The 26,835-nt window shown below is 40.3% G+C and overlaps 4 protein-coding genes and 1 long non-coding RNA gene across 5 annotated transcripts; 4 read left to right on the top strand and 1 right to left on the bottom strand.

Annotated features, from left to right (window-relative positions):
- Positions 1-1,010: 1,010 nt before the first annotated feature.
- LOC110798111 (uncharacterized) lies at positions 1,011-3,519 on the top strand. Its single transcript, XM_022003254.2, has one exon. The coding sequence runs from the start codon at positions 1,314-1,316 to the stop codon at positions 3,270-3,272; it is 1,959 nt and encodes a 652-aa protein (XP_021858946.2). The 5' UTR covers positions 1,011-1,313; the 3' UTR covers positions 3,273-3,519.
- Positions 3,520-5,302: 1,783 nt separating this feature from the next.
- Positions 5,303-9,107, top strand: LOC130467138 (uncharacterized). Its single transcript, XR_008927298.1, has 5 exons — positions 5,303-5,893; positions 6,442-6,502; positions 8,236-8,317; positions 8,416-8,542; positions 8,833-9,107. It is a non-coding gene; the product is annotated as an uncharacterized lncRNA (long non-coding RNA).
- A 1,827-nt stretch (positions 9,108-10,934) lies between these two features.
- LOC110798120 (65-kDa microtubule-associated protein 3) lies at positions 10,935-15,733 on the top strand. The gene is made up of 13 exons (XM_022003270.2): positions 10,935-11,220; positions 11,347-11,440; positions 12,295-12,501; positions 12,583-12,834; positions 13,030-13,239; positions 13,319-13,474; positions 13,575-13,734; positions 13,868-14,019; positions 14,139-14,226; positions 14,497-14,570; positions 14,658-14,732; positions 14,825-15,062; positions 15,147-15,733. The coding sequence occupies exons 2-13, from the start codon at positions 11,402-11,404 to the stop codon at positions 15,611-15,613; spliced, it is 2,118 nt and encodes a 705-aa protein (XP_021858962.2). The 5' UTR covers positions 10,935-11,220; positions 11,347-11,401; the 3' UTR covers positions 15,614-15,733.
- A 2,731-nt stretch (positions 15,734-18,464) lies between these two features.
- On the top strand, positions 18,465-21,121 carry LOC130468050 (uncharacterized). The gene is made up of 2 exons (XM_056837533.1): positions 18,465-19,597; positions 20,145-21,121. The coding sequence occupies exons 1-2, from the start codon at positions 19,262-19,264 to the stop codon at positions 20,457-20,459; spliced, it is 651 nt and encodes a 216-aa protein (XP_056693511.1). The 5' UTR covers positions 18,465-19,261; the 3' UTR covers positions 20,460-21,121.
- A 3,196-nt stretch (positions 21,122-24,317) lies between these two features.
- Positions 24,318-26,381, bottom strand: LOC130467678 (uncharacterized). Its single transcript, XM_056836264.1, has 2 exons — positions 25,672-26,381; positions 24,318-25,584 (listed from the first exon to the last, which is right to left on the bottom strand). Exons 1-2 carry the CDS (start codon positions 26,379-26,381, stop codon positions 24,318-24,320), a joined length of 1,977 nt encoding a protein of 658 aa, XP_056692242.1.
- Between the last annotated feature and the right edge of the window lie 454 nt (positions 26,382-26,835).

Below are 26,835 nucleotides of genomic sequence, written 5' to 3'. Positions count from 1 at the left end.
TTTTTTTCTCTTTATTTCTACACACCTTTAAGTAGATCGAAAATGATAAAGGTCGCAACATGCAATCTTTAAGCCGTGTCACAACGATGACATGACATGCTTATGTGTCATGATTTAGATTGAAAATTAAAATATTTAACTTATATAACATATTATATATGTTTCAAAAAAAGGTAGGAGAATCTTAAAATATTAAATTGTTTCCTTTATTTAGATTGATTACCTTGTTTACATTATTTTCATAGTAAAATATTGCATTGATAGTAAAATATTACGATGACTCATAGCATACGTGGCACCTATATGTACCAATTAAACTCCAATAAATAAGTTTGCGACAACTTGTAACCTTTATCATCACCCTACTAAGTAGATTTAATTTGATTTGCTCTCACAGCGGGTGTACCAAAATCATTTCTCTTGTTTATGGTGTAAATGTAAGGGAGGTGTTATAACTATATAAAACTTCGTTCTCAATTTATTATTGAATAACACTCCAAGGTTTAACTGTATGACTTAGTTCGCATCTACATAAGATAAATAGTAAATTATACTACGTATTCCCTTTGCTTGTTTTTCGGTGAATTGAATTTATTTTTACTAACTCCGTTTTTTTATTGGAGCTCATGTTTATTGATTAAACTTTATTTTAATGAATATTTTTTTAAGATGAAATAAGTAGGGTATACGTTGTTAGAGATCATTGAATTTTTTGAACAGAGTGGATAAAGAATGAAGACAGTACAAATAATAAAAAAATACTAATGCAACTACTTTGTATTTTATTGACCTAGTGACTTAAACCTGCTCCAATAGAGAAACAAAACCCGTGTCCGTGAGAACCAATCGAGTTCTATCGTAAAATATTTAAAGTCTTAGATGTGCAATAAAATCTATCTATATTGGATATACTTAAGCTTTTATGACTTAGATTGGAATAATGTTTAACTGATTTATTAATCAAGTTGAGCGGATATAATCTCAACCCCGTACATCACTTGAATCACTTCTCATATCATCTCTCGTGTAGTGAACTAGTGATCCTATCCAAAAACAAAACTGTCATGGAGGAAGAAGTCAAAGTGGAAAAGCCATGAACAAAGACTCACAAAAGTAAGCACCCCATGGGGCCCACTCTTATGTCAGACACCAAATTACATATCAGCAGATAAAAGACAAAAACCACGACAAACTGAAACTACCCTTCTTCAGTTCTTCTTCCTCAACCAACATCAACCCCACTCTCCTTCCCCTACAAACACCCAAACACCCAAACACCACTTTAACTCTTTCTCTCTCCTCCTCCTCCCCCCATGAATCCCAGCAAAGTCGAAGATGACCCAGATCCCTTCTTCCTCCACCACCACTTCCACCACCATCACCCCCCGTTCAATCTCCACCGTCCAATCATCAACTCTCTCTCACCCTCCCCCATCACCACCACCACTACTAACAACCACATCGACAACGATAACAATCACAATAACCCCTCTTTCTCTCTCCTCTTTCATCACTCTTCCCCATCTTCCTCCCCTTCTTCCTCCGACTCTCCTCCTCCACCGATTCCTCAATCCCAAACCCTACCCATCTCAAACGATGCGGATCCTTCTTCAATCGACCCCAAAATCAATCCGGAGCCCCATATTTCCTCCCAATTTTACACCTTTAACAGTGAATCGCATGACCTAATGATTTCCTGCCTTTTGGAAAACCGTCTTGCTTCTCCGGCGGAGATCCGGTCAGTCACTCCAGTCGAAGTGCTTAAATCGTGGCGGTCAGTTTGGAAGGACCGGAATGAAGACACCGCTTACTTAACGGCGTGGAAGCGTATCCAAGACAAGCTGAACGCACACGTTGACGGTAACGGTGTCCGTTATCTTTGCTTTAAGAATAATTCAAATCAATTTGTTTCTCATGTTAGTCAGTGGCAGGATATTGTTACATCTTCTCATTGTGATAGTGATTTGAAACACTTAGGACTTAGAGAAACTGTTGATAAAATTAAGCAGGTTTGGACTGTTGGGGCTAAGTTTTATGGCATTCCCGAGAGTTTTATTCGGGTTTGTATTTCCTCGTGTCTTGTTTGTTCTGGTGTTTCTGATGGCGGAGGAGGGGGGTTTTCCGGGGGGAGGACAAAACGGAGGCGGTTCGAGTATACAGAGTCGTTTGATGTGCCGGCGAAAGAGGTGCCTAACAAGTTGCAGCAGCTTGCTAAGAAGCATAAGGTGGTGCTTTGTATTAGGCAGAAGTATATTAGGTATAAGCCCTTCATGGCTGAGGTGAAGGATTATGCTTGTCATCGGGCTGGGGAGCCCGCTTCGAGTAAGAAAAACTCAAAGGTTTTGAAGAGGGAACCGTATGCATCTAAGAGGTGTGGGTGTGGGTTTCGGATTAGGGCGATTGTCCCTATCGCGAATTATAATGACAAGGATAAGAGTTTTGTGTATCAAGAGGAAGGAATGGCGGTATTTAAGCTGTATGCTGTTCATACAGGGCACGAGCCTGGTCCATTGGATGGGAATGCGAGGATTATGCATCGGGTTGTTGGGCATAAAGGGGTGTTTTTGAATGATCAAGAGACAGAATATGGGGTGAATGAGGAGTTGGAGAGTGATTCTTACCTGGGTAGGGATGAAGGTGATTTCAGTCACACTGTGCTGCAGCAAGCTCAGGAGTTGAAATCAGAAGTTGGGTTGTTGGAAAGTCGGATATTGAAACTCCCTCAGGAGTTATTGGATTCGGTTTCTCAAGAGTTGTATCATATTGTTAATAAGGTTAGGGCGTTAGGATATGAAACTTCAAAGTTGGTTGGATTGGACAGTGATAAGCATAATAATTCTGATGTTATGCTGGTTGGTGACGGCGATTTGCCTCATTGGAATGACCCTCATGATGACAGGTTGTACGGGGATGGGAAGGATACTGATCTGATTGAGGAAGATGACGACAGTTTTGGACGGTCATTGGGGGATGTTGTACCATGGGATGAAATGAGGACAGATTGTAGGAGTGACAAGGACTTGATTAGTGAGAGTTGTAAACCAGACAAGTGGCTAAACAGCAGTGAGTTTGATGAAAAGAGTATTCTAAGTTGCGATGATTCAAAGCTAACGAAGCCAATGAGGCATGACTGTTTAGATGATGTAGGTCTTGTTAGCCTGCAGGTAGATAGTTTCTATCCGGAGAATCCGAAATGGTATGATTCTCCATGTGGATTGGATTCCAGTACAGATTGCGGGGATAGTGAATTCCGACATGGAGAGATTATATAGATTCATTCCCATCTGTTGAGGTGAGTTTTAGCTCAATTGAGGGTGGGTTGTAATTTATGTATACACAAGGACAAATCCAGACCCTTTAACTTTGATTTTAGGTGCCTTGTTCAATGTAGTGATGTAAATTATGACTGCACATACCTTGTTCTGGTTACTCCTGACCCTGTTTGTAATTTTCGGGTGCTTTTAGTTTTATAGGTATTGCATATGATTGATTCATGATCCTCTTCCTTTCAATTGATTACATCATGTCAAGTTAGTACTCAGAAGTTGTATGGATTTCTTTTTTGCCTACAAGTATATATTGCATATGTATTTTTCTTGCTTTCTGGAAACATTCAGATACATGTACATTAAGTTTTCCATCTGATGTGTTTTGGAGCAACAGCTTGGTTTTGAGGCCTGAAGATTGTCGAACATTTATAAACTTTGTATCCAATTGTCTGTATTATGGAAGCGGCCCTCGACTAGTGTGGTGCTGGTATGTATTTCAGTTAAGGTGTTTGGTAGGCATCGACCTTGATATCCCAATTATCAGTGATCAGTTCTTGTTTAGTGTACTCTGCATTTCCTGTTGATGAGTTAGGAAGGTGTTGTGGTTATTCTTTGAGAGTGAACTCAGTGGAGTAGAATGTAGTCTTGAGAAGATGATGTTGATATCATTTCCTGTTATAATAATAATGGGTGTGCAGGTAGTTGTTTTGAATAAGCTGTCAGCCTGTGGTTATTTTTCGATAAATCCTGAGCTGATCAAGTATAACCGGGGCCTTATTTTCTTGGGTTCAAGCCGAAATGACTCTACTACCAACTTCCTTAAGCATGACTCAGACCCTGTTCATGATCTAATTTGCGCCCATGATTAGCTTTGGTCTTGGGGTATTATATATTTTTTTAATCTTATTCGTGCTGCAGAAAGCTAGTAACTTACTGTTATGTCTTGATGTATGCAGTGTGCTTGTAGTGTGTTTATATCAGTTGGTAATATTACAGTAATTTAAAACTTATTTTCTTACTAATCTTTTAATCATTTACTGAGTTACCAATGTACCCCTAGAGAGTACATTTTATTCAATATACGAGGTGCACCAAAAACTCACCCTCTTGCCGAGCTCGAAGAACCCCCTACCACTGGTACTGGGCGTAATTGAGTCAAGCTTCCCATATCCTTCGATTAAACGGCTTGAAGGTCCACTGTAACCGCCTCAAATATCACTATTTTCGACCAAGGCTTTGTTCTATTCGACTTATTTTGTCTGAACTTATTTTATCTGATAAAAACTTATTTTGTCTGAAATAAAATTATTTGTGTGTAAAAATGTCTGAAAAAAACTTATTTTTGCTGAACTTATATTATCTTAATTTATATGAACTTATTTGAAATTATTTTGTCTAAAATAAGTCAAAATAAGTCGATCAGAATAGAGCCCAAAGTCTGTTATAGGGGGGTGTTTCGTCTTTTCGCACAAGAAAGGGATAGTGTCTTCGTCTTCTCGCACAAAATAATAGGATCCGTCTACCTTTTGGTGCTACTATTTGAAAATTTAAATCAATATCATTATGAAGTAAAATGATCCATTAATATGATACTTTTGGTAACGTTGAAATCAATGCCATTAAGCATAGGTTTGAATCAGGTACTTATCATTCATAGGCTTTCAGTTTTAGTCACTAGATCAATATCTTATCGATATCCAAAACATTGTAATGATATTATTAATAGTATAATTGTATTTATGTTGTGTTTCATGGTACTTTTATGTTTCAATGATATTAACGTGTTGTGATACCAAACAACTTAATTTGTACACATTATTTTGCTTATTTTTTTCTTGCCCGCACACAGCGGCTAAGTTAACCAAATATGAAAAACCTACCCTCAAAATAGTTGATCGTCAAACAAAGCCATGTAAGATCTAACTTCATTGTAACTAATCAATAATCATACGGAGTATATGGGTATATGTAACTTTTAGTTCGGAAGCTTCCGATGTCAATAAGTTGACGGGGTCCTACTATGAGTTGATTACAATTGATGGACACTTTCGATTATTGTCTCTTTTCGTAGAAAACCTTGTGACCAACAATGCACAAGCTTCCAATTGTTACAAGGGTGCATTTGAAACTTATTGCTATTCATAATTTCATAGGTCTTTAGGTCTTATCTATTCTAATATTTAATAGCAGGGAGGTTGGAGAGCCACGTGGGCCCCTCCTAGAATTTTAATATTTTAATACATTTTTTATTTTAGAAAAGAAAAAGGAAACGCTTGCGACAAAGAAACCGGAAAAAAAAATCCAACCGTCACTTTCTTCTCCAATTCTCTCCTCTAACCTTCATATTGCATCAATTCATCAAATCAAGGCTCAAACAGCGATTATTTTCAAGCTTAAAACATCAATTCATCAATTCGATCGTCGATTATCTGCATCAACACCTATCTCAAATTACGAGTATAATTTCAAAAAAAAAAAATCTGCTTGGATTTCGTCGCGTCGCTTCGCTTCTTCTCCGCCATTCTCGCTCCTCTGACATCGCTGCTCATCACCAACCATGGCGTTCTGTTGGAATCATCTCCATAGATGTTCGACTTCTATTTCGATGGTGATGTTAATTCGAGGTTCGATTTACCCAATTCTGTTTCTAGGTTATTCATAATTTATTTTGGATATTCATACTCTTCGTGTATCCCGCCGGTTACTGACTTCATCATGTCAGCCTCAAACGTTGTGAAATTCATCCAATTCTTTTTCATTTCTTTTTTTTAATTATTAATTTTTTTTTAAATCATCAATCGCTGATCATACGACACTTCGCCTCCAATGTAGTTTTTCCTTACTTACCCACGAAAGTTCACTTTCTGTTTCATATGAAACTTCGCTTTAACTTCCATTACTGAGTATCTCTTTTCCTAATCCCTTCCCTAATTCAATTTCACATCTATATTTTATTTCTCTACCCCTCGCGTTCCTCCAATTCTGCATTTGATAAAGCTTTTGAGGCTAATTCACAGTTCTTTTGCAATAATTTGTGAACAATTTCGCCAAATTTCTTATTCAATTGGGCCAAAATTATGGTATGATTTTCTGAAATTTACATTTTCGAATTTCCGTTCTAATTTGTGTTTTTTGGTTAAACTAATTTGTGTTTATGGTTGAAGGATTACAGATTACTGGTATTCCTCGCTATCATGCATTGTAAACCAATTTGCGGCATTTTGCCTCAAAATGTGAGTATTTATGTTCTTTAATTGTTATATTTTCTTATTTTAAATATCAATCTTGAATGTTGTATTGTGTATATGACAAAGCAGGAAAGTTTAATCTAGATTATTGGAAGGTTTGATTAAGAGAGTGATAATTAATGTTAATTCTTCTCTGCCTCTTATGCATAGTGTTTTCATGTTTGATGAATATTATTTTTAATTTCTTCTGCCTTTTATTCGTGTTATATAGTATGTAATTTAGTTTTGGCTTGGTATTATGATTTTCGTCCGACCGGTGATTGAGGATATTACTGCTAAAATGTCAAATTTTGTGAGATTATAATATGTCATAGACTCATAGCCTTTTCAAGTTATACTAGGTTTTTCCATAGTTGAATATTATGGGTTTATTTTTAATTTACTTTTATGAAGTGTTATTACAATTATTATTGAATATGACTTTGACGAGTAAATTCGGATTTGTATGGATAATGTCTTTACTTAGCCTAAATGTGAGGGAAGTTGTTCTTTTGGTTGAATTAGCTTATGAACGTTCTAGGCATTTTCCAAAATATGGTTGATCTACAATTAGGAACATACTTGGGGGTATATGAATGATAAGCCCCTTCAACAAACTGAAGGAACTGGGAGACTATTTTCCTATTATTCAGATTGTTGAATACCAAAAGCCAAAACAGTGAGACACGTTTATACTTTCAAGTTTCGAGGAACCTTAACTATTTTAGTTTGATGTCACATGTGTCATCTTAACAACATTTTGAACCGGTATAGGTTTTCACCTTTGACCTATAAATTGTGATGTTTATATTTAGTCTGTCGGATACTATAAATTGATAAATTATAATGAGTGATTTGTTGTTGTCTATTGAGCTTTTTTTTCTTATCAGTCAAATACTCAAATCATAAGAATTTTAATTTTTGTCTGAGTGTATCTCAATATGGTGAATTAGATGTTGGCGTTTGTCAACTCAAGCATATTAACAACTGGTTTATCAACTCCAAGCACAAGCAATAAAAGGTCATGCAATGATCTGATTAATTTCTGCAGAATGATAAAATCATATGACACTGCTCATCAGTGTATTGTTTATGCTAATAAAGTTCTTTAATCAGTTTTTCTTCTCTGTATGCATATTTCTATTTCTGAAGTTCATTTATTTCACATTTCCAGTTTGTAATGGTCTCTGTGTTGTGTTTTCTCTTGTGGTTGAAGTGAACCTTGAGTCTGTTAGTATATCAGTTAGTTGGCTCCATGCTATGTGTGCCTCTTATCCTTTTATTTTTAAAACTTAGCTATTGTTTTTAGCTTATGGCCTATCCTGCTTGCATAAGCATTTCATTTCTGTGTTTGTAAAGGTTTTGTTATTTCCCTTCACACTTTTTCTGTTCTGTTTAGAAATTTGAATACTTTATTCTTTAGACTTCTTGATACATTTGGTCCAATGATACTTGTGATGAATACATATGATGGTAGTTTAGTCTCATATGCAAAAGGTTAGCAGCTTGGTCAAGGTTGGACTTAGTACCTACTGTTTTACAAACTTTGCAAAGTTGGCACATCAAAATTGTTTATTTGAGTTTTAACACTCTGAGTGGTTTAGGGAAGCCACTTCTGAAGTATAAGACATGTAAAGGAACTAGTGAAGAAGTCCTTAATGATTATGTTACTATATTAATATTTTTTAACGATAAAAAACATATAACTGGTAACTAATACAAATATCTTTTTGGTACAGGAAACTACCAGTTGGGATCTTCAAGTGGAACAAAAATTTACAGGAACTTGAATATTGCAGAAGTCGGGTATTTCAAAAAGGCGTAAGAAAATATTAATACATACAAAGTGCTGCAAATTTGTTAAACCATATCATCATCATTATCATTAAAATTAAAATTATTTTTTAATTACAATGTAGGGAACTTATTCCTGAAGTTACACAATTTCAAATACCACAGCCAGAAAGCCAAAATGGAGATAATGAGCAAAAATAGCAAAAGCATAAAAGAACTCCAACAAATTATTTGGAACAAGAAGATAACCAGGTAATTTTGAATTTATTCATTTTTACAATCTCATTCTATCTCATATATAAGTTGTCACTCAAAGGGAAATTATTTGATATTTTAATATTGCACATGACTCTAAAACACTTTATGTAACCCAGAAATAAACTATATTCGTTCCACAGGATATACAAATGACATACACTTGCAAGGCACAAATCGAAATGGTTCATGTGAGAGATTTTGGGTGGAAATATGAATCATGCATGTTGAGTTTGCAAGACAAAGCTTGATGTATGAAATGGAAAACTAATACCACTTTGTTGCAGATTAAAGGAAAAAGAATAAGAGTCATCAAGAACATGGCAAAGGAATAGGCTCGTGGGTGTGGAATGCAGGACATCAACACCACAAGGATAAAATATTTTTGTTTCTTATATATTAGGTGTTGTAAACACATTGGATATATTACTTTTTAGATTGTAACTAATCAATTTGATTTTATCTATTAGTTTGGTATAACTTCAAAACAATGTAATTTTAAAAATTTATTTCTGTATTGTACAAAGGATTTAGCTTCCATGTAACTATTAGACATAATAAAGACTCCTGTAACTTATACAAATTAGTAATCAATCAAATGAAAAATTTCAAAACAAACCACTCACAAACCACTCCTGTAACTATTTTTATAATTTTCATCACCCGCCTTCAAATACACCAACTTTTTTGTGATAAATTTAGTGTCACCTTTAGCAATTCAAAGGCACCATTTAATATTTTTGGTTGTTCAAACTATAAAATAATAAGGAGTTTCGTGCATCGCACGGGCATGAAACTAGTTACAATTTATTTCATAACGAGAGTGATGGATAACTCAGTTTGTTAGAGCTTCTATCCCGATTTCAGGTGATCCTGTGATCGATTCTCATTCTCACCCTTGTGAATAGTGGCTCATTTGCCAAAAAAAAAAATTATTCATTTCGTAACGCATTTTTTACAATAAATCACATAATTCAACTTATTACCCATTCCTACTACAATCGGCAACCTTCCATCTTTGGTGATCAAATAATATTAAATTAAACACGGACTCTTAATATCAGTATTAAGCGATTGTCACTTAGTAAATCAAATACGTGGAAGCCACAAATTCAATTTTTATTTGAAAGGAACTCAAAAAATACTTCATTCGTATTTTATTAAAAGATACACTTTGACCGCCACATAATTTTAGGAGAGTGTGTTGAATTTATTAAAATAAGATGAATGTGGGATTACAGATGACAATCACATCCGAATCTGAACCGAGTCCGATCCGATCCGATCCGAAGGAAAAAAATCCGATCCGAAGCCGAGAAAAAAAGTCCGAATACGAATCCGATTAAAAACATTCGAATCCGAATTGATATGGATCGGATATGGAGTCTGCAGAGACTCCGAACCGAATCCGAATCCGAATCCGACCCGAGTCCAAATTCGACCCGAAATTATTTCAAAGTGTATTATTTTTCGTACATAACTTTTTTAAAAGGAAAGTTCCCAATTTAATCTAATATATTTAATTAAAGCGCATATATTTGTAATTTATTAATGTATTAGAAACTGATTAGATTTTGGTAAATGAGAAGTAAGATTTCTAATTTATTTTAAAATTAAGAAATACAAGTTCTATGCAAGTAAAGTTAACGCATGATTCGGATTTGGATATGGATATAGATTCGGATTTGGAGTCTGAATTTTAAATGGATTGGATATGGATATGGATGCAATTTTGGAGTCCGAATTTGAAATGGATTGGATATGGATATGGATGCAATTTTGGAGTCTGAATTTTGATATGAATACAATTTTGGAGTCCGAAATTTAAATGGATCGGATTCAGAGTTTACTACATCCGAACCGAGTCCGATCCATTGCCATCCCTATGTTGGATAGTGAGTGAATTATTTGTTGTAGTAAAAATATGACGTGAATTAGTGTGGACCACAAAAAAGAGAGAAATATTAATATAATTGGAAGTGACATTTAATAAAATACAATCGTTTATGAAAAATGTATAATTTAATAAAATACGAAGGGAGTACTAATAAGCAAACGATCGGATCAAATGTTGACTTGTGGACTGATGGCCGTAAAATGTTGACCTTTTGGTCTAACAAGAGGCGCAAAAGTAATACAACATTAAGACGTACCACAGAGATGAAATTTAAACTCAGATTCTCTCGTTAACCTGCTCATATTATCGTAAGCTGTGTACGATAGGTCTCAGGTTCAAATCACCTCCCATCTTGTAACTTATTATTTCCCGTGTGGCTCAGTTGCAAAAATAAATTAAAAAAAAAAAAATTTGTCGTAAGCCGTATAAATACATAAAATCAGTTAATCACGCATCCTATAAACATTTTGAATTTTAAAATGACACAAAAATACATTAATTTTCCCTCCCTAAACTTTCTTAAACCCAAAAAAAAAACGTAAATACGGGGTATAACGGAAACCTCTTACCTCTGCGTTCCTATTTCCTTTCTAATATTCTAACGGCTCTTCTCTCCATCCCCCTTTCTCTGTCCTACCATTACTGCATTTCTAGTAGCTTAAATCACTACTTAAAATTTACATTTTCCAAAAATTAGGGTTTCATCAAAACCCTAAAAATTCGCTGAAAATCCTCAATCGAATTTCTTCAAAGTTCAACGTTGACGTCTCACAATCACGTAAATTTCTTGATCATTTCATAATTTCATTTTCTTTGAATTTCATTTTTGTGTACTTGATCGTTGGTACGTGACTGAAATTTTCGATTTCTTGGCATAATTTTATCGATATTTTTTTGTTTGCAGAGAAAATTGGGCCTTTTAATCAATAGATATTCGGAAAAGTAGCGTGTTTCTTAGAATGGAAACCACTTGCGAATCTCTTCTCTTTGAATTGAAGGTTTCCCTTAATTTCTTTAATTCTATTTTATTTTCGCTATTACTTTGTTTACTGTAGTTGCATGCTATGATGCAAGTTCATAACTTTATATTAAAGTGTTTAGATTTTAATAATTTTGATTTTCAGTGCAGTGCAGTGTAGTGATTAATGCTGGATTAGTGTTCTTTGTATCGTGTCTTGTAGAAGAAGATGTCTAAAAATTACAATCGTACGCGTACCAGATGAAAATGTCGTTGGACCTCGGTAAAATGTAACTCATAAAAGTCACTTAATTGACTTATAAGAGTGACACATGTTGTGCCAATAATAGAATGCACCGGTCTCACACAAGATTTACCCGATTAATCCATGAAAAGTTGTTGTTGTTGTTGTTGTTGTTGTTGTTGTTGTTGTTGTTGTTTGTATGCATTAGGGTCTTTCAACTTTCTTTTACTTTATGAACTAGACTTCAATAAGCAGACATATTGATTGAATCAACAACTCTTGGACTTGGGTTGGGTACTCACTTGTCCAAGTGTGAGATTCCGCTATATTTTATGAAAAGACTTAGTGGAATTGGTCTAAAATTAATGAACGGAGTATTGAGGATTAGACATGGGTTTTTGAGGTTTTAATGAACAGTCCTAGTTGCATAACTTGAACCGAAATCCATCGAAAAACTATTCCTAACTATTTTAAGGCTATATGTGATTGTTTAGGTGTTACTATAGTTACATGAAATACTTTACTCTATTTCCTTATTTCAAGAAACTTATTCCAAAGCTGTTCTGTCCTCTGAAGTAGCATCTATAATTGATGAATGGTCAATTGGTCATCATAAATTGTTTGTTATTGTTTATTTCCTTGCAAAATAGGAAATATGGGATGAAATGGGAGAAGATGAAAGTGGAAGGGACACTATGCTTTTGGAAATTGAGCAAGAGTGTTTGGAGGTATATACCAGAAAGGTTGATCAAGCATACAAGTGCAGGGCTCAGTTACGTCAAGCAATCGCTGACGCGGATGCAGAGCTTGCACAGATTTGTTCTTCCATGGGTGAAAGACCCATCAATATAAGGCAGGTTAGATTAAATTCCCATAAAATATGAATTAACTAAGATATTTTTCAATCATCTTTTGTAACTAGTGTTTGTGATGTTCAGCCTGATCAGAAAGATCTTGGCTTAAAGGAAGAATTGAACATGATCATTCCTTTTCTGGAGGAAATGAGGAAGAGAAAGAGTGACAGAAAACAGCAATTTGTTGAAGTTCTTGATCAAATCAGCATCATCTCGACCGAGATTTATAGGTCTGCGGCTGATAATGTTTGCCATAGGGCTGTGGATGAGAATGATTTGAGTTTGAAGAGACTAGAAGATCTGCACTCCCAGCTTCTTGGACTGCAGAAAGAGAAGGTTTCCTCTCTTGCACTCTTGTTTGTCTAACAAACTTACCAATGAAAATTACCTAAGATTGACTAGTCCATTATCTTTGTGTTACCTAGTTGTTATTGGAATTACATGACTTGATTAGTTGATACTGTTCCTAAACCAAAAGTGATTAAACTCGAAGTTATACTGAGTTTTGAGCACCTTTTTTGTCTTCGGCAGAGTGACCGTCTGAAGCAGGTTCTTGACAACTTGAATACTTTGAATTCCTTGTGCATGGTACTTGGCATGGACTTCAAGGACCAGATACGTGACATACATCCTACTCTTGATGAATCTAAAGGGTCCAAAAACATTAGCGATGAGACAATTCAAAGGCTATCTACTGCCAGACACAACTTGAGAGAAAACAAGATACAAAGGCTACAAAAGGTTAGCATTTTTTGGTTGATTTGACTACCTTATGCTTTCTAAGTTTCTAGGCCACTACTAACGTGCAGTGATATGCTAGCTTCAATATCTTGCTAGTACGATGTTGGAGTTATGGAACTTGATGGATACTCCACAAGATGAGCAGCATATGTTTCATAATGTAACCTCTAAGATAGCTGCTTCAGAACCTGAAATTACTGAGCCCAACTGTCTTTCCATGGATTTCATCAACTATGTATGTTGTTATTCTGAAATATTGTGCGTTTTTACTTTTTTTATACACGTTTCTAGAGTTATTTATATTATTGAATACGGGAGCTTTTGCATATTCTCAGGTCGAGGCTGAAGTGAAAAGGCTTGAAAATTTGAAATCGAGCAAAATGAAGGAACTTATTCTGAAAAAGAAGTCTGAATTGGAGGAGATTTGCCGGCAAGCACATATGGTCGTAGAATCACATAGTCTGAAGCATTTTGCAGTTGAAGCTATAGATTCCGGTAATAATTTGAGCTTGAATTATAAATGACAGTATTTCAGCTTCTTGTTTCTTATGGCTGTACTTATTTCCAACTGCAATAAAGTTATCATGATTTACTCATAAGAAGTTATCATGATTTTGTTTTTTTACAGGAGCCATTGACCTTTCCTATATGCTAGAACAAATGGAACTTCAAATCTCAAACGCCAAGGAAGAAGCTTTTAGCAGGAAGGATGTACTCGAAAGACTTGAGAAATGGAAGGCTGCATGTGAAGAGGAATGTTGGCTAGAAGAATACAGTAGGGTGAGTGTGGCATTGGCAACTCTTCTGATTTCCTTAATTTCTTTGTTCTGTTTACATTTTTGTTCTTCACATTGCTGAATGTGGGCATTGGCTACTCAACCTGATGCTTCTCTTCTCAGGATGAATGCCGTTATTATGGTGGAAGAGGCGGACATCTGAGTTTGAAGCGTGCTGAAAAGGCTCGTATACTGGTCAACAAAATTCCTGGTACCCAATCTGCTTTGACTCATTTTTAGCTCTACAACTCCACAAACACAAAGTTCTGTTTGACTTAAAGATCCCCACTTCCCCTCGTGATTGTTTGATTTTTTTGAGCTTCACAAATTTGGACCTGACTTCACTAACTGGTCAAATTCAAATGAAGTACAGTATAAAGCTTCATGATCAAAATATAAAATTCCCAAGGCAAGAGGTGCCACAAGATTCAAATGCCTTACTGATATATGAAATCATGACTTTGAATTGTGTTTGGAACAGCAATGGTAGAGACCTTGACTTCAAAAATCCAGGCATGGGAGGAAGAAAGAGAAGCAGAGTTCTTTTATGACGGGGTTTGCATTCAGCTTCATAACTAAATTTTTATTTGGATCGGGGTTCCATTAAGCTTGTGACAAATTTGTCTTTCTTTCAATCCTCAGGTTCAGCTACTCTCTATGCTTGAAGATTACAGCATGTTACGGCAAGAGAAGGAGAAAGAGCGTCAGAGACAAAGAGTAACCCCTTGGCCCTTCCCACCATTGTATTTTAGTTGAGATTAAGTTGTTTGTAGATTCAGTAACTTATCATGGAAGTAACATTTGTTCAGGATCAAAAGAAACTTCAGGGAAGACTTCTAGCAGAGAAGGAGGCACTTTTCGGTTCAAAACCAAGTCCAACAAAGAGTGTTAAGAAGGCTCCTAGATATTCAATGGCTGGTGCAACTGCTGCTGTTAACAGGAGATACTCTGTTAGTGGCCCAATGTTGCAAAGACAAAACTTAAAACCTGAAAGAAGTGCTCTTCATTCACACCCTATCAAAAAATTAGCCCAATTTCAAGATGGAGGTATTTATTTATACTTGTAGAATTCTACTTGGTATTACTTTTGTGCTTGAAATCAACTCCGGAACTGAACTCATTATGATGCAGGCAAGAGAAACAACACACCTTCTGGTCAACTACACAAGAAGCAGGCCAAAGCCACAAATCCAAATGATCTCGGGTCACCAAAGAGACGCAAGCCTTTTACTCTCATTCGAGGTCCTGTTACTGCCACTGTCCACCCAAATAATACTCCAGAAAAACAGAATAGGACACCACCAAAAACACTTTCTGCTGGAAATACTCCAATTAGCACGCCAACCAAGTTAAAATCTGATGGGAAAGGAGAAAATGGGAGCACTCCAAAGAAGCTAGCAACTCCTGTGAAAGTCAGTCCATCAACGCTGTCAAACAAGTCTGCTTCTCCCTACACTCCTGCTTCTGTTAGAGTTCAAGATGTTGCAAAAGATGGCGACTTTGAGTATTCCTTTGAAGAAATCAGAGCTGGCTATGTCCTGCCTCAGAGGACGCTAAAATCTGCATTGCAATTTCTAGAAGCTTCACCAGTTTTTTAGTTGATTATCAAATGATTTTGATACTTATAATAATAATAGTAGGTAAGGAGGTTTTCTGAATAGTGTGCATGGTCAATGCTAAAACTATGTTATCTGCTATAGAAATTTGACAGATATGTACAGGATTTCATCTTAATTTTGACACCAATTCTTGAAGTTAATTATGTTGTTTGTCCAACCGTTGATCGAACGTGAGATGAATATGCTAGTATAATATTCACTAAGAAGGTGCAATTAATGAAAGTAAGATAAGAGAAAAATGTATATATATTATAGAAGAAATATTAGAGAAGAAATAACAAAGTAGACTTGGCTAACATAAATCTTTGTTGATTTTCTTTTGTGTTATACACTTATACTAGTGCTAGTAGTACAAGCAAGGGAGGAAAAGAAAGAGCAAAAGCATATATAGGTTAATTTTGGTAATTGTAGGATCTTGTCCTTGTTGAATGAAGTATGATTGATCACGAGAACCTGTAAAATTTGGCGAAAGCGGAGTCCGAAAAAGGATCGGAAATGTTGGTTAGATGCTGGACATGTTGTATGACGTCCCTGGCTTGAAAAAGATTGCAAGCAATTTGGTGAAGTTTGAAGGTGGCAACAAGACAGCACAAGCCACGAGCTTGGGTGGTGAAAGCAACAAGGCAAACAGTCCAGTAGTCGGCATCCTCATCCTGGTGATATGTAGGGATGAAAAAGGAGTTGAAGTGGCGGTGATGCTACCATACGAGAGCCCCCTCATGACGTTGGATAAACCTATAACAGGAGTTAAGTACTGAAAGGGTGTCATGCGAAGAGGGTTAGAACAAGGCGGCTGGGAGCTGAGTATTCTAGTAATGCTTCTGGTGGTGCACGTGCACCGGAGCGATTCCATGAGGAGTAATCAAAGGTGTAGAAACATGGAGGTACGGATAAATTAAGAGTCTTGTTGTTTTCCGGGAGGATCCATTAAGATTTAAGAAACATCTTAAAGATGAGTCTATAAATTGTAACATTCTGTTACCGTTTTGGGTGCAATGGGCAGCAAGGTCTATGTACCATCTTAATTTTTTTATCAATATCTGTCACCCACTGCTTTGAACTAGGATCAAACGCCAACACTTTCGAAGGAATGTCAATTTCTTCTTCATCGTCATCGTCATCGTCATCTGTCATCGTCAACATCAACATCAACATCAACATCAACATCAACTTGGCCATACTTGTAATAACTTTGATAATCCTGTTACATTAATACAATTAAGGTCAATGAAACGGAAAGTGTAAAGATGAATTTGAAACAGAGACTAATTAAACGGAAAGAGAGTTAAAAGTACGTACCTTGTCAAACACAAAAAATATGAGGTCATTGAATACGGTATAGGACATGACCTCATACCCTCTCGATCCGTCGATTGTTATAATTAGGAAAAGGAGGATCAGGGAGGACCTCCCACTTTCCATTTCCAGCGTTGGAATTGGTGTCCAACACCTCAAACGAGGCGACAACGGGTTTATTAACAGGATCATTAACAACCACATCGTCCCTATTAAGGGGGTCACACATGTTTTCCTCATCGGGGTTGCTTATAGAGCTGTCAAAAACTGACCCGACCTGAAAACCCGACCCGAACCGACCGAACCCGTAACCGATCATGACCCGAAATTACGGTAAAATAGGTAACCCGAAAACCGACCTGTACCCGACCAGAAAAAACCGATAACCGATTTTAACCCGATGTTATAACACCCGAACCCGAACCCGACACCCGACCCGAAGATAACCGATAACCGAACTGACCCGACCGAACAATGACCCGAACCCGATTTGATACCCGACCCGATATCAACCCGAAACCGATTGTAACTCGATGAAACCTGCTATTGACCCAACCTGTGACAACCCGCTACCCCATTTACCCGACCTGTTGATAACCCGACTTGTCATTGACACGACCAAATATTAACCTCAACGATAAATCTTATTTCAATTATTTATTACTAGATAGTAGATACTGAAAATTTTAACTGTAAAATAAGTTAAACAATATTTTTTACAATATAAAATAATCAGACCCGAGTTTGACCCGTCCTCGAGAGTGACCCGACCTGAATTCTATCTGATAAGATTATTATCCGATCCAAACCAAGACCCAACCCCGAAAATAACTGTGTTGCAAACCGACTTAAACCCGACTCGATAAGACCCGAACCCGAAATTACCTGCTACAAACCGACTTAAACCCGACCTGATAAGACCTGAACCCGAAATCAAACCTGGCCGAAATGTGACCCGACCCGAACCCGACCTGAACCTGGTTTAGGAAAAAACCCGACATGATCCGACTTGAAATCAACCCGACCGAACCCGAAGTCAACCCGGATGGAATATTGACCCGACACGACCCGACCTGATCATGACCCGAGACCCGAGATGACCCGACCCAAACCCGACCCGATGACCTGTTTTGACAGCTCTAGTTGCTTATAGTTATAACAAAAATGTTGCCTTTATAAGGGATGAGGTGATTGTTTATGCCAAAATTCGTATGGGGGCGACTTTCGGCTAGGGTCGACACTAACTAAGCAAAGAATCAACGACACAAATAAAGAGGCACGACACAGAGGAGTGTTGACGCGGAAAACCCAGGAACAAGGTAAAAAACCGCGGATAGCTATGAGGCTATCAATCCACTAAGTATTCTATATGATTGTTTATGCTTTTCTTTCTGAGAATCGATAACTAAAATCTCGAGTACAATAATGAATAATGAAACAGTTTATCACTTTAAGAGTTTCGGTGCTTGAGTGAACGTGGCTTGCTTATCATTATCTTCGTCCTTTTATAGAGTATTCTCAACGGTCTAATCGGTTGAGAGAATCCCACAAAGATAGGAGTATCTTCATCACACGTCTCTTCAGCCTTCAACTGCTTCCGCGCTTCTCGCGTGAGTCTTGGACTCGTTCTTGCTAGCTTGACGGCGCTGCCTATCATGGGCTTTAGGTCAACTTATCAGCCCGTTTCTCGAGGACGCGTCTCAGTTGCTTGTACTTTGTCGCCTGTCCTTCGTCGGCTGTACCTCGTTGTATGATGCTACGTCGGACGTGTCTCCCTGGAGCTGTGTTTACCTGCGACACGATATGACCTGGCTGACACGACATGACCAAACGTTAGAACGGTTATGTCGTTAGTCCAAAAAGTGGGATAACAGTTTGCCCCCAATTGTGAATTTGCGGAGTCACACAAAGCAAAAGAAACAATTCAAATTAAAAAACCGTCTTCAACTGCCTAGTTCGTGGGATAAAACCGTTCAAAATTCTAGAGTAATAAATACCAATTCACGACATGCAATAAAGTTCCTCACACCAAGTTTTTCGAAAAATTTCTAGATCCGAAAGCAGGAGAGAGAAGAGGGAGAAAGCGAAGTCGATTTTCGCACTGAGTTTGTTCGATTTTCAGGTAAAATTTGCTTTCTTTTTCGATTTCCTTGTAGATTTTTGTAGGTGAGATGGGTAGATCTAAGTCGGTTGTAGCGAGAGGAAAGGGGGAGTCGGGTTCCACTCGGGTTAAGTCCCTTAACCCGATATATTCTACTGTGGTGGATCCGGCGGCTTTTGTTGAACTTGCTGGTTTGCCGCCGTCGGCGGAAGTGAAGATTCCCGGTTCGGATGAGGAAGCCTTTGACTGTCCAGAGGGGTATGACGGTTGTACCTCGGTTTTCTGCGATAGGTTCGTCGGCCGAGACGCCTGTCGTCATAGGAGCCGAAGGCTTTCATCCGATTGCTTCGTCGTCGCCTCCACAGCCGTTCAAGGCGTCGTCTGCTGCTGTCGACGTCAGTAAAGTGTCTACTTCGTCGGCCAAGAAGCGACCTGTCGAGACGGATCCTGTCGAGGATACGGTTATCACTTTGCCCCCAAGCTTCTTGGGTGATGAAGAGGCGTCGGTTATATGGCCTTTCGCTGATCGCTTGATCTTGCCTACGACGTATCGACGATACCACGAGGTGGATCCTCTTCCTGTCGCGTCGGACGCCGCTGAGCTTAGTCTGCGGGTGAGTTTTATTTAGTTTTTTTTTTTTTTTTTTTTTTTTTTGTTTGTGAAAGATGTATGTTGTGTAAATCTGTTTTGGCATTGGTTTTGCGCAGGCGTCGCAGGCTGCCTTGGCTGTACGTAGGCAGTGTTCGTTGCTGTGCGACGAGGTGACGAATGCAAGGCAGCTGACGGCGACGGCGAAGAAGGCGGCCGCGTCGTGGGAAGCGAAGTGGAAAGATGCTGAGAAGAAGGTCGTGGATCTTGCTGCGGTGATTAAGGCCAAGGGTGATCAATTGAAAGGTAAGGATAAGCAGTTAGCCGACGTGGCTAAAGATCTTGAGAAAGTGAAGGAGGAGTTGACCTCGACGACAGAGGAGTTGGATGGATTGAGGAGCTTGTACGACGCCCTGCAGGAGGAGGCGAAGGACGTCGAGGCTCTTGCTATATGGAGGACGCGGGCGCAGATGATGTATTCCTGCCTGATTGGGGAGACTAGCCTTTGGCCGTGTCAAAAGGAGGTGGATGACTATCTGGCTAATGGCGGTACCATGGCTGACCTGTCGGTGCCCGTGGTGGATTCGGAGGAGTTGGCGAAGACGGCTGACACTGCTAGTACTGAGGCGACGGAGGTGGATGCGGCTTTGTTGGTGGTGAGTGCGCCTGTTTCGGACCAAGAGGGGGAGGTTTTAGCTGTTGGGTGCGAAGAGGAGGCCCTTGCCGTCGTTTCTCAAGACGAGACGGTGGACGTGGCGTCGGTGGAGGTGCCAGTCGTGCCCCCAGAGCAAGAGCCGGAGCAGGAAGTCGTGGTCTCTACCCAGGAAGAAGGGATGTAATAGTTTGTAGTTTTCGAATTTTCTGTTGGTTTTTGTGTTTTGTTGGTGAACTTCTTTACTCGTCGTCGATGGCGGCGACGAGGTGGTTTGGATGACTTGTGTTTTGTTTTTGTGTTTGGAATGTTTTTATTCGTCGTCGGTAGTGGCGACGCTGTGTGTGGATAATGTTTAGTGTTTGAAATCTCGGAAGTCGTGGCCTTAGGGGTCGCGCGTCGTGTGTGTTAAGTTTGTTTTTCTTTATGGTTGTCCCGTTGCGTTTTGATGTCTTAGTTTCGTGTAGCAGATGCTTTGCAAGTAATAAGTATTGAACCGACTGATGTGTAAAAATCGTACCTGCGTTGTTACTTCGTTGTCTCTTGCGGTCTCGCTCTGAGTCGTACGTTGTTGCTTGTGGATGTCATTCGTCGTGCGTCTTGCATTCTGCAAAAGAAAACAGGGGTTGCTAGGAGGATTGGCCGTTGGGGATGCCAACGGCCCTCCGATGCCTAAGTCAGTAATGGTTTTTAAAATAAAACGATAAAGAAAAGTAAAGACGACGATACGGCGACTGATAAAATTGGTTACGACGAGATTTCAAAAATGGTAGAGTTTAAGATGTGTTGCGTTCCAGCTTCGGGGGACCGACTTGCCATCTTTGGTGATGTGTCTGTATGCCCCCTTTCCGACGATTTTGTCGATCAAGTACGGTCCTTCCCAAGCTGGTGCTAACTTACCCGCGTTCAATTCTTTCGTGTTTTGAAATACTCTGCGCAGTACCCAATCTCCTTCTTTGAACATTTTCACTTTGACATTTTTGTTGAAGCACTTTGCCACGATTTGTTGCTGTGACGCCATCCTTATCAATGCTGCTTCCCTGAGATCTTCTGTGTTGTCGAGGTTTTCGCTGAGTTCTACGTCGTTTTGCTCTGGCGTCATGAGTCCATATCGTGCACTGGGCAGCGTCACTTCAGGGGGAAGTACCGCTTCGCACCCGTAAACGAGTGAGAAGGGAGTCTGCCCCGTCGCCGTCCTAGGCGTCGTCCTGTTGGCCCATAGGATGGATGGCAATTCTTCTGCCCATCGCCCCTTCTTGTCGTCCAACCGCTTTTTCAGCGACGCGATGATCGTTTTGTTGCTGGATTCCGCCTGTCCGTTTGCTTGGGGGTATCTGGGCGTCGACGTCCTTAGCTCGATGTTCCATGTTTTGCAGAAAGCTCTTGTCTTGTCGCTGATGAATTGTGATCCGTTGTCGCAGATGATTTCTGACGGTATTCCGAACCTGCATATTATGTTAGTCCATATGAACGAGCATACCTCTTTGTCCCTTACTTGTTGGAACGCACCTGCTTCTATCCACTTGGAAAAATAATCTGTTAGGGCTAACATGAAGACCTTTTGTCCTGGGGCGACGGGCAATTTGCCAACGATGTCCATCCCCCATTTCATGAAAGGCCACGGAGTTAGGGTTGGATGCAAGAATTCGGATGGTTTATGTGTCATACCTGCGTGTCGTTGGCACTTGTCGCATTTGGATACGTACCTCATGGCGTCCTTAAGCATTGTTGGCCAATAGTATCCATTTCTTTTGATTCTGGTTGATAAGCTTCGTCCCCCTTCGTGTCCTCCGCATTCTCCTTCGTGGTATTGTTTCAATAGCGTTTCCCACTCGATCTCTTCGGCACATCGCATCAACATTCCGTTTGCTGATCGCTTAAATAGTACGTCCTGCAAAATAACATATCGTGAAGCTTTGAAAAGTATCTTTCTGGCGTCTAGCTTGTCGTCGGGTAGAGTTTCGTGCTTTAGGTAATCGAAGATGGGTTTGGTCCAACTGTCTGTGTTTAAGGTTGATAGGACGAGGCTGGCGTCTTGTGGTATGTCTTTTTCGACGGCGGGCGATAGTAGGTGCACTAGAGGTATGGTCGAGAATGGTGATTTTCTGAGTGCGGATCCTAGGTTGGCAAGAGCGTCGGCTTGCGTGTTTAGGTCTCTTGGGACTTGTTTGATGGAGAAGGGTTTGAATTTGGAAGTTAACTCTTTTGCTTTCTCGAGATACAAGGTCATTTTTAGGTCTTTAGCTTCGTAGTCGCCGTTAATCTGGTTGACGATTAGTTGTGAGTCACTGAAGATGTTGAGTCCGCTTGCCCCTAATTCCATAGCTAATGTCATTCCGGCGATTAGCGCCTCGTATTCTGCTTCGTTGTTAGTTGCCTTGAAGTCGCAGCAGATTGCCTGTGCTATCATGTCCCCTTGTGGTGACTTCAGTACGACGCCTAAACCTGCACCACGAAAGTTAGATGAGCCATCGACGAAGAGTGTCCATATTTCTTCTATGTTGTTGATGAGTTTGACTTCGTCGTCTGCTATTCTCTCTAAGTCGGGGCTGAAGTCTGCCACAAAATCTGCTAGAGCCTGCGACTTTACAGCCGTCCTTGGTTGATACTTGATGTCGAACCTTCCTAGTGCCATTGTCCACTTCTCCATTCGACCTGTCAGTTCTGGCCTACGCATCACAGACTTGATTGGATAGTTAGTCATCACCACTATTTGGTGAGTTTCAAAATAATGCCTTAGTTTTTTGGCTGCGGTAACGAGTGCTAAGACGAGTTTTTCGAGGGAGGAATACCTGGTCTCTGCTTCCAGTAGTGACTTACTGATGTAATAAATGGGTAGTTGTTGTGCTTCGTCTTCTCGAGCTAGGACCGCGCTCACTGCCGTCGAGCTAACGGCTAAATAGAGTTGTAAGACTTCTCCTTCTTTTGGCTTGGATAAGAGGGGCGGAGACATCATGTATTTTTTGAGGTTCTGCAGGGCTGCTTCGTGGTCGTCGGACCAGTTAAACCCCTTGTTTTTGCGTAGGACATCGTAAAATAATCGGCACTTGTCCGACGACCGTGATATAAAACGGTTCAGTGCCGCCACTCTCCATGTCAAGCGTTGTACCTCTTTTATGTTCCGCGGGGATTGAATGTTGATGATCGCGCGCACTTGGTCGGGGCTGGCCTCGATTCCTCGTTGGGTGACGATGTAACCTAAGAACTTTCCTGCGGACACTCCGAAAGAACATTTAGTCGGGTTAAGTTTCATACCGTACTTTTTTAGTATGTCGAAGGATTGTCGTAGGTGTTCCACGTGATCGTCAGCCTTCCTCGATTTCACCAGCATGTCGTCAATGTATACCTCCATTGTGTCTCCGAGTTGGTCTTTAAACATCTTGTTGACTAATCTTTGGTACGTCGCACCTGCATTTTTAAGACCAAAAGGCATGACTTTATAACAATAAATTCCTCTATCCGTTACAAAAGATGTTTTTTCCTGGTCGTCTGGGTGCATAAGGATTTGGTTGTATCCTGAGTAGGCGTCCATGAATGTGAGTAGCTCGTGTCCGGCTGTGGCGTCGACCAGGGCGTCGATGTGCGGCAGAGGGAATGGGTCCTTGGGGCAAGCTTTGTTGATATCTGTGAAGTCGATGCATACTCTCCATTTTCCGTTCTTTTTGCTGACGACGACGACGTTTGCTAACCAGTCTGGATATTTGACCTCTCTGATCTTCCCTGAATCTATCAGGTTTTGTACTTCTTCGTCTATGATTTTATTCCTTTCGGGTGCGAACTTACGTCGTTTCTGTTTTACCGGTTTGAAGCTGGGGTCGACGTTGAGCTTGTGGGTAATCACGTCTGGGCTAATTCCTGTCATGTCCTCGTGTGACCAAGCGAAACAGTCCGAGTTTTCTCTTAGAAACGACACTATCTGACTTTTGATGTTGTCAGGCAGTGAGGCTCCGATCCTTATGACTTGGTCTGGCTTTGTCTGGTCTAGTACTATCTCGTCGATTTGTTGGTCGTCGGGGTCGTCCGACGTCGACCCTGGCTGTAATTGCTAGATGGGTGACTTGGATGGTTTCAGTGCTGTCTCGTAACATTTCTTCGCATCCCTTTGCTGCCCTTTGATTTCCATGACCCCCCACTTGGTTGGAAATTTGATTGATTGGTGATATGTTGATGGTACTGCCTTCATTTTGTGGATCCATGGTCGTCCTAGGATGACGTTGTACGCTGATGGACAATCGACGACGTTGAACTTGGTCATCATGTTGACGCCTTCTGCGTATGTAGGCAGCGATATCTCTCCTACCGTCCGTAGTGCTTCTCCACTGAACCCTACCAGGACTGTTGATCTTCTTACTATGTTTTTCTCTTCTAATCCCATCTCTTGTAGTGCTTCCAAGAACAGTACGTTGGCTGAGCTTCCGTTGTCGACCAGTATCCTTTTGATCAATGCGTTTCCTATTGGGAGCGATATTACCAATCCGTCGTGGTGCTCCCGCTGTGTATCTACAGAATCTGAATTGTCGAAAGTAATAGCCATTGCGGTCAGGGACCTGTGTAGGGCGACCTCGTCTTCGGTTTGTCCTTCTTCTACGGTCTCAGATTCTCCCCTGTTAATTTTTTTAGCTGCAGAAGAGGTTAGTCCACAAATATCTGAACCACCGGAAATAACATTTACCACTTTATTGAACGGTGGTGGGTCTGGTCGCTCGCTGCTTGTCGCTGGGCCGGGCAGGGTGGTTTGCTCTTTGGAAAATGTTTCTTTTCCCTTGTCGCTCAACAGTTCCTTTAGATGCCCCCGTTTCAGGAGGTATGCGACTTCCTTTCGGAGGGAGATGCACTCCTCGGTTGTGTGTCCGTTGTCGCGGTGGAAGTCGCACCATTTGCTCATGTCCTTCATGGAGTCCGGTCTGTCGTTCTTCCGGGGCCATCTGACTGTTCCACCTACATTTTGAAGGGCGTTCACCACACCTCCAATGTCGACGTTGAAGCCGTAGTCGGAGATGTTGGGGTGTTCGACCCGCTCGTTCCTGTAAACATTGTTAGTATCATAATACTGATTGACACTTTGTACCTGGTTTTGCCGAACATACGGTTGGTGTCGCCAATTGTTGTTCCTTGGGGTGTACGATCTTCTGTCGCTGCTGCCCCCCGTCGATCGTTGAGATGCTGTTCGGATAACCTCGTCGTCTTCGATTCGCATCTGGGCGGTGGCCCTTGATCGCACCTCTTCGAAAGTTGCACAGGGGTATTTGGTTATTTCCCGGTATAGCTCCGAATTGGGGATGAGGCCTCTCTTGAACGCCTCAATAGCAGTCCTGACATCACAATTTTTTATACCAATTTTTTCACAATTAAAACGGTTAAAATAATCGCGTACCGACTCGGTTGGCCCTTGAACCAACCGATAGAGATCACTGGTTTGTTTTTCTAACTGGCGACTGCTGGCGAATTGTTGATAGAAGGCGTTGATGAGGTCGGACAGACAGGAGATGGATCTGGGAGGGACGTTCGTGAGCCATTCCAAATCTGCTCCATCGAGGGTGCCGCCGAATGATTTGCACATAACAGGTTCCACTAGGTCGTGCGGAATCCCGATCTGCCACATGCGCTGCTTGTAGAAGTTGACGTGCCTATAGGGGTCGGATGTCCCGTCGTACAGGGTGGTCCAGGTTGGGAGCCGGAGTGTGTGTGGAACTGTCACTCTAGCGATCGCTTCGCAGAACGGCGACGCGGCATATCCGTCGGTCGGCTCGGTCTCCACCGGTGTAGGTGCCCCGGGGAACCTGGTCATCAACTTCATCAGGCGGGAATAGTGCTTTGTCATGCGTGCATCCATCTTGTTCAGGCGTTGGGTCACCGGATCGGGAGCTTCTTTGTCTTCTTCCTCACGGGTTTCCTCCTCATCGTCGGTCACGTCTTCAAAGTCATCGGGCATCTCGAACGTTAGCTTTTTTGGCTTCCCACCTTTGTAGCGGGACTGGTGTTTGTTGCTCTTCACAGATTCGAGCTCTTTCTGGAGGGTTTCATTGGATGCCCTCTCTTGGGCTAGTTCGGCTTGGGCTTTCTCGTAAGCCGCCTTCATCTCTGCGATCGTCATCTCTCCAGTAGTCATGGTGAGAGGGGTGCTTTTGTGTAAAACCTAGTTAATGTCCCCACAGACGGCGCCAAACTGTTTATGCCAAAATTCGTATGGGGGCGACTTTCGGCTAGGGTCGACACTAACTAAGCAAAGAATCAACGACACAAATAAAGAGGCACGACACAGAGGAGTGTTGACGCGGAAAACCCAGGAACAAGGTAAAAAACCGCGGATAGCTATGAGGCTATCAATCCACTAAGTATTCTATATGATTGTTTATGCTTTTCTTTCTGAGAATCGATAACTAAAATCTCGAGTACAATAATGAATAATGAAACAGTTTATCACTTTAAGAGTTTCGGTGCTTGAGTGAACGTGGCTTGCTTATCATTATCTTCGTCCTTTTATAGAGTATTCTCAACGGTCTAATCGGTTGAGAGAATCCCACAAAGATAGGAGTATCTTCATCACACGTCTCTTCAGCCTT

This window comes from Spinacia oleracea, chromosome 2 (genome assembly GCF_020520425.1).
Source record: "Spinacia oleracea cultivar Varoflay chromosome 2, BTI_SOV_V1, whole genome shotgun sequence".
Classification (NCBI taxonomy): domain Eukaryota; kingdom Viridiplantae; phylum Streptophyta; class Magnoliopsida; order Caryophyllales; family Amaranthaceae; genus Spinacia; species Spinacia oleracea.
The sequence above is the reverse complement of the archived record's forward strand: the minus strand, read 5'-3'. Positions and strand labels throughout refer to the sequence as shown.

Coding starts and splice junctions, on each gene's coding strand:
- LOC110798111 (XM_022003254.2), top strand. CDS start 1,314: ATGAATCCCAGCAAAGTCGAAGATGACCCAGATCCCTTCTTCCTCCAC.
- LOC110798120 (XM_022003270.2), top strand. CDS start 11,402: ATGGAAACCACTTGCGAATCTCTTCTCTTTGAATTGAAG. Junction 13,240..13,318: donor AGATACAAAGGCTACAAAAG/GTTAGCATTTTT, acceptor GTGATATGCTAG/CTTCAATATCTTGCTAGTAC. Junction 14,733..14,824: donor AAGAGCGTCAGAGACAAAGA/GTAACCCCTTGG, acceptor ACATTTGTTCAG/GATCAAAAGAAACTTCAGGG.
- LOC130468050 (XM_056837533.1), top strand. CDS start 19,262: ATGAGGAAGCCTTTGACTGTCCAGAGGGGTATGACGGTTGTACCTCGG. Junction 19,598..20,144: donor CGTATCGACGATACCACGAG/GTGGATCCTCTT, acceptor TGTCAAAAGGAG/GTGGATGACTATCTGGCTAA.
- LOC130467678 (XM_056836264.1), bottom strand. CDS start 26,381: ATGACTACTGGAGAGATGACGATCGCAGAGATGAAGGCGGCTTACGAG. Junction 25,585..25,671: donor CAAACCAGTGATCTCTATCG/GTTGGTTCAAGG, acceptor TTGTGATGTCAG/GACTGCTATTGAGGCGTTCA.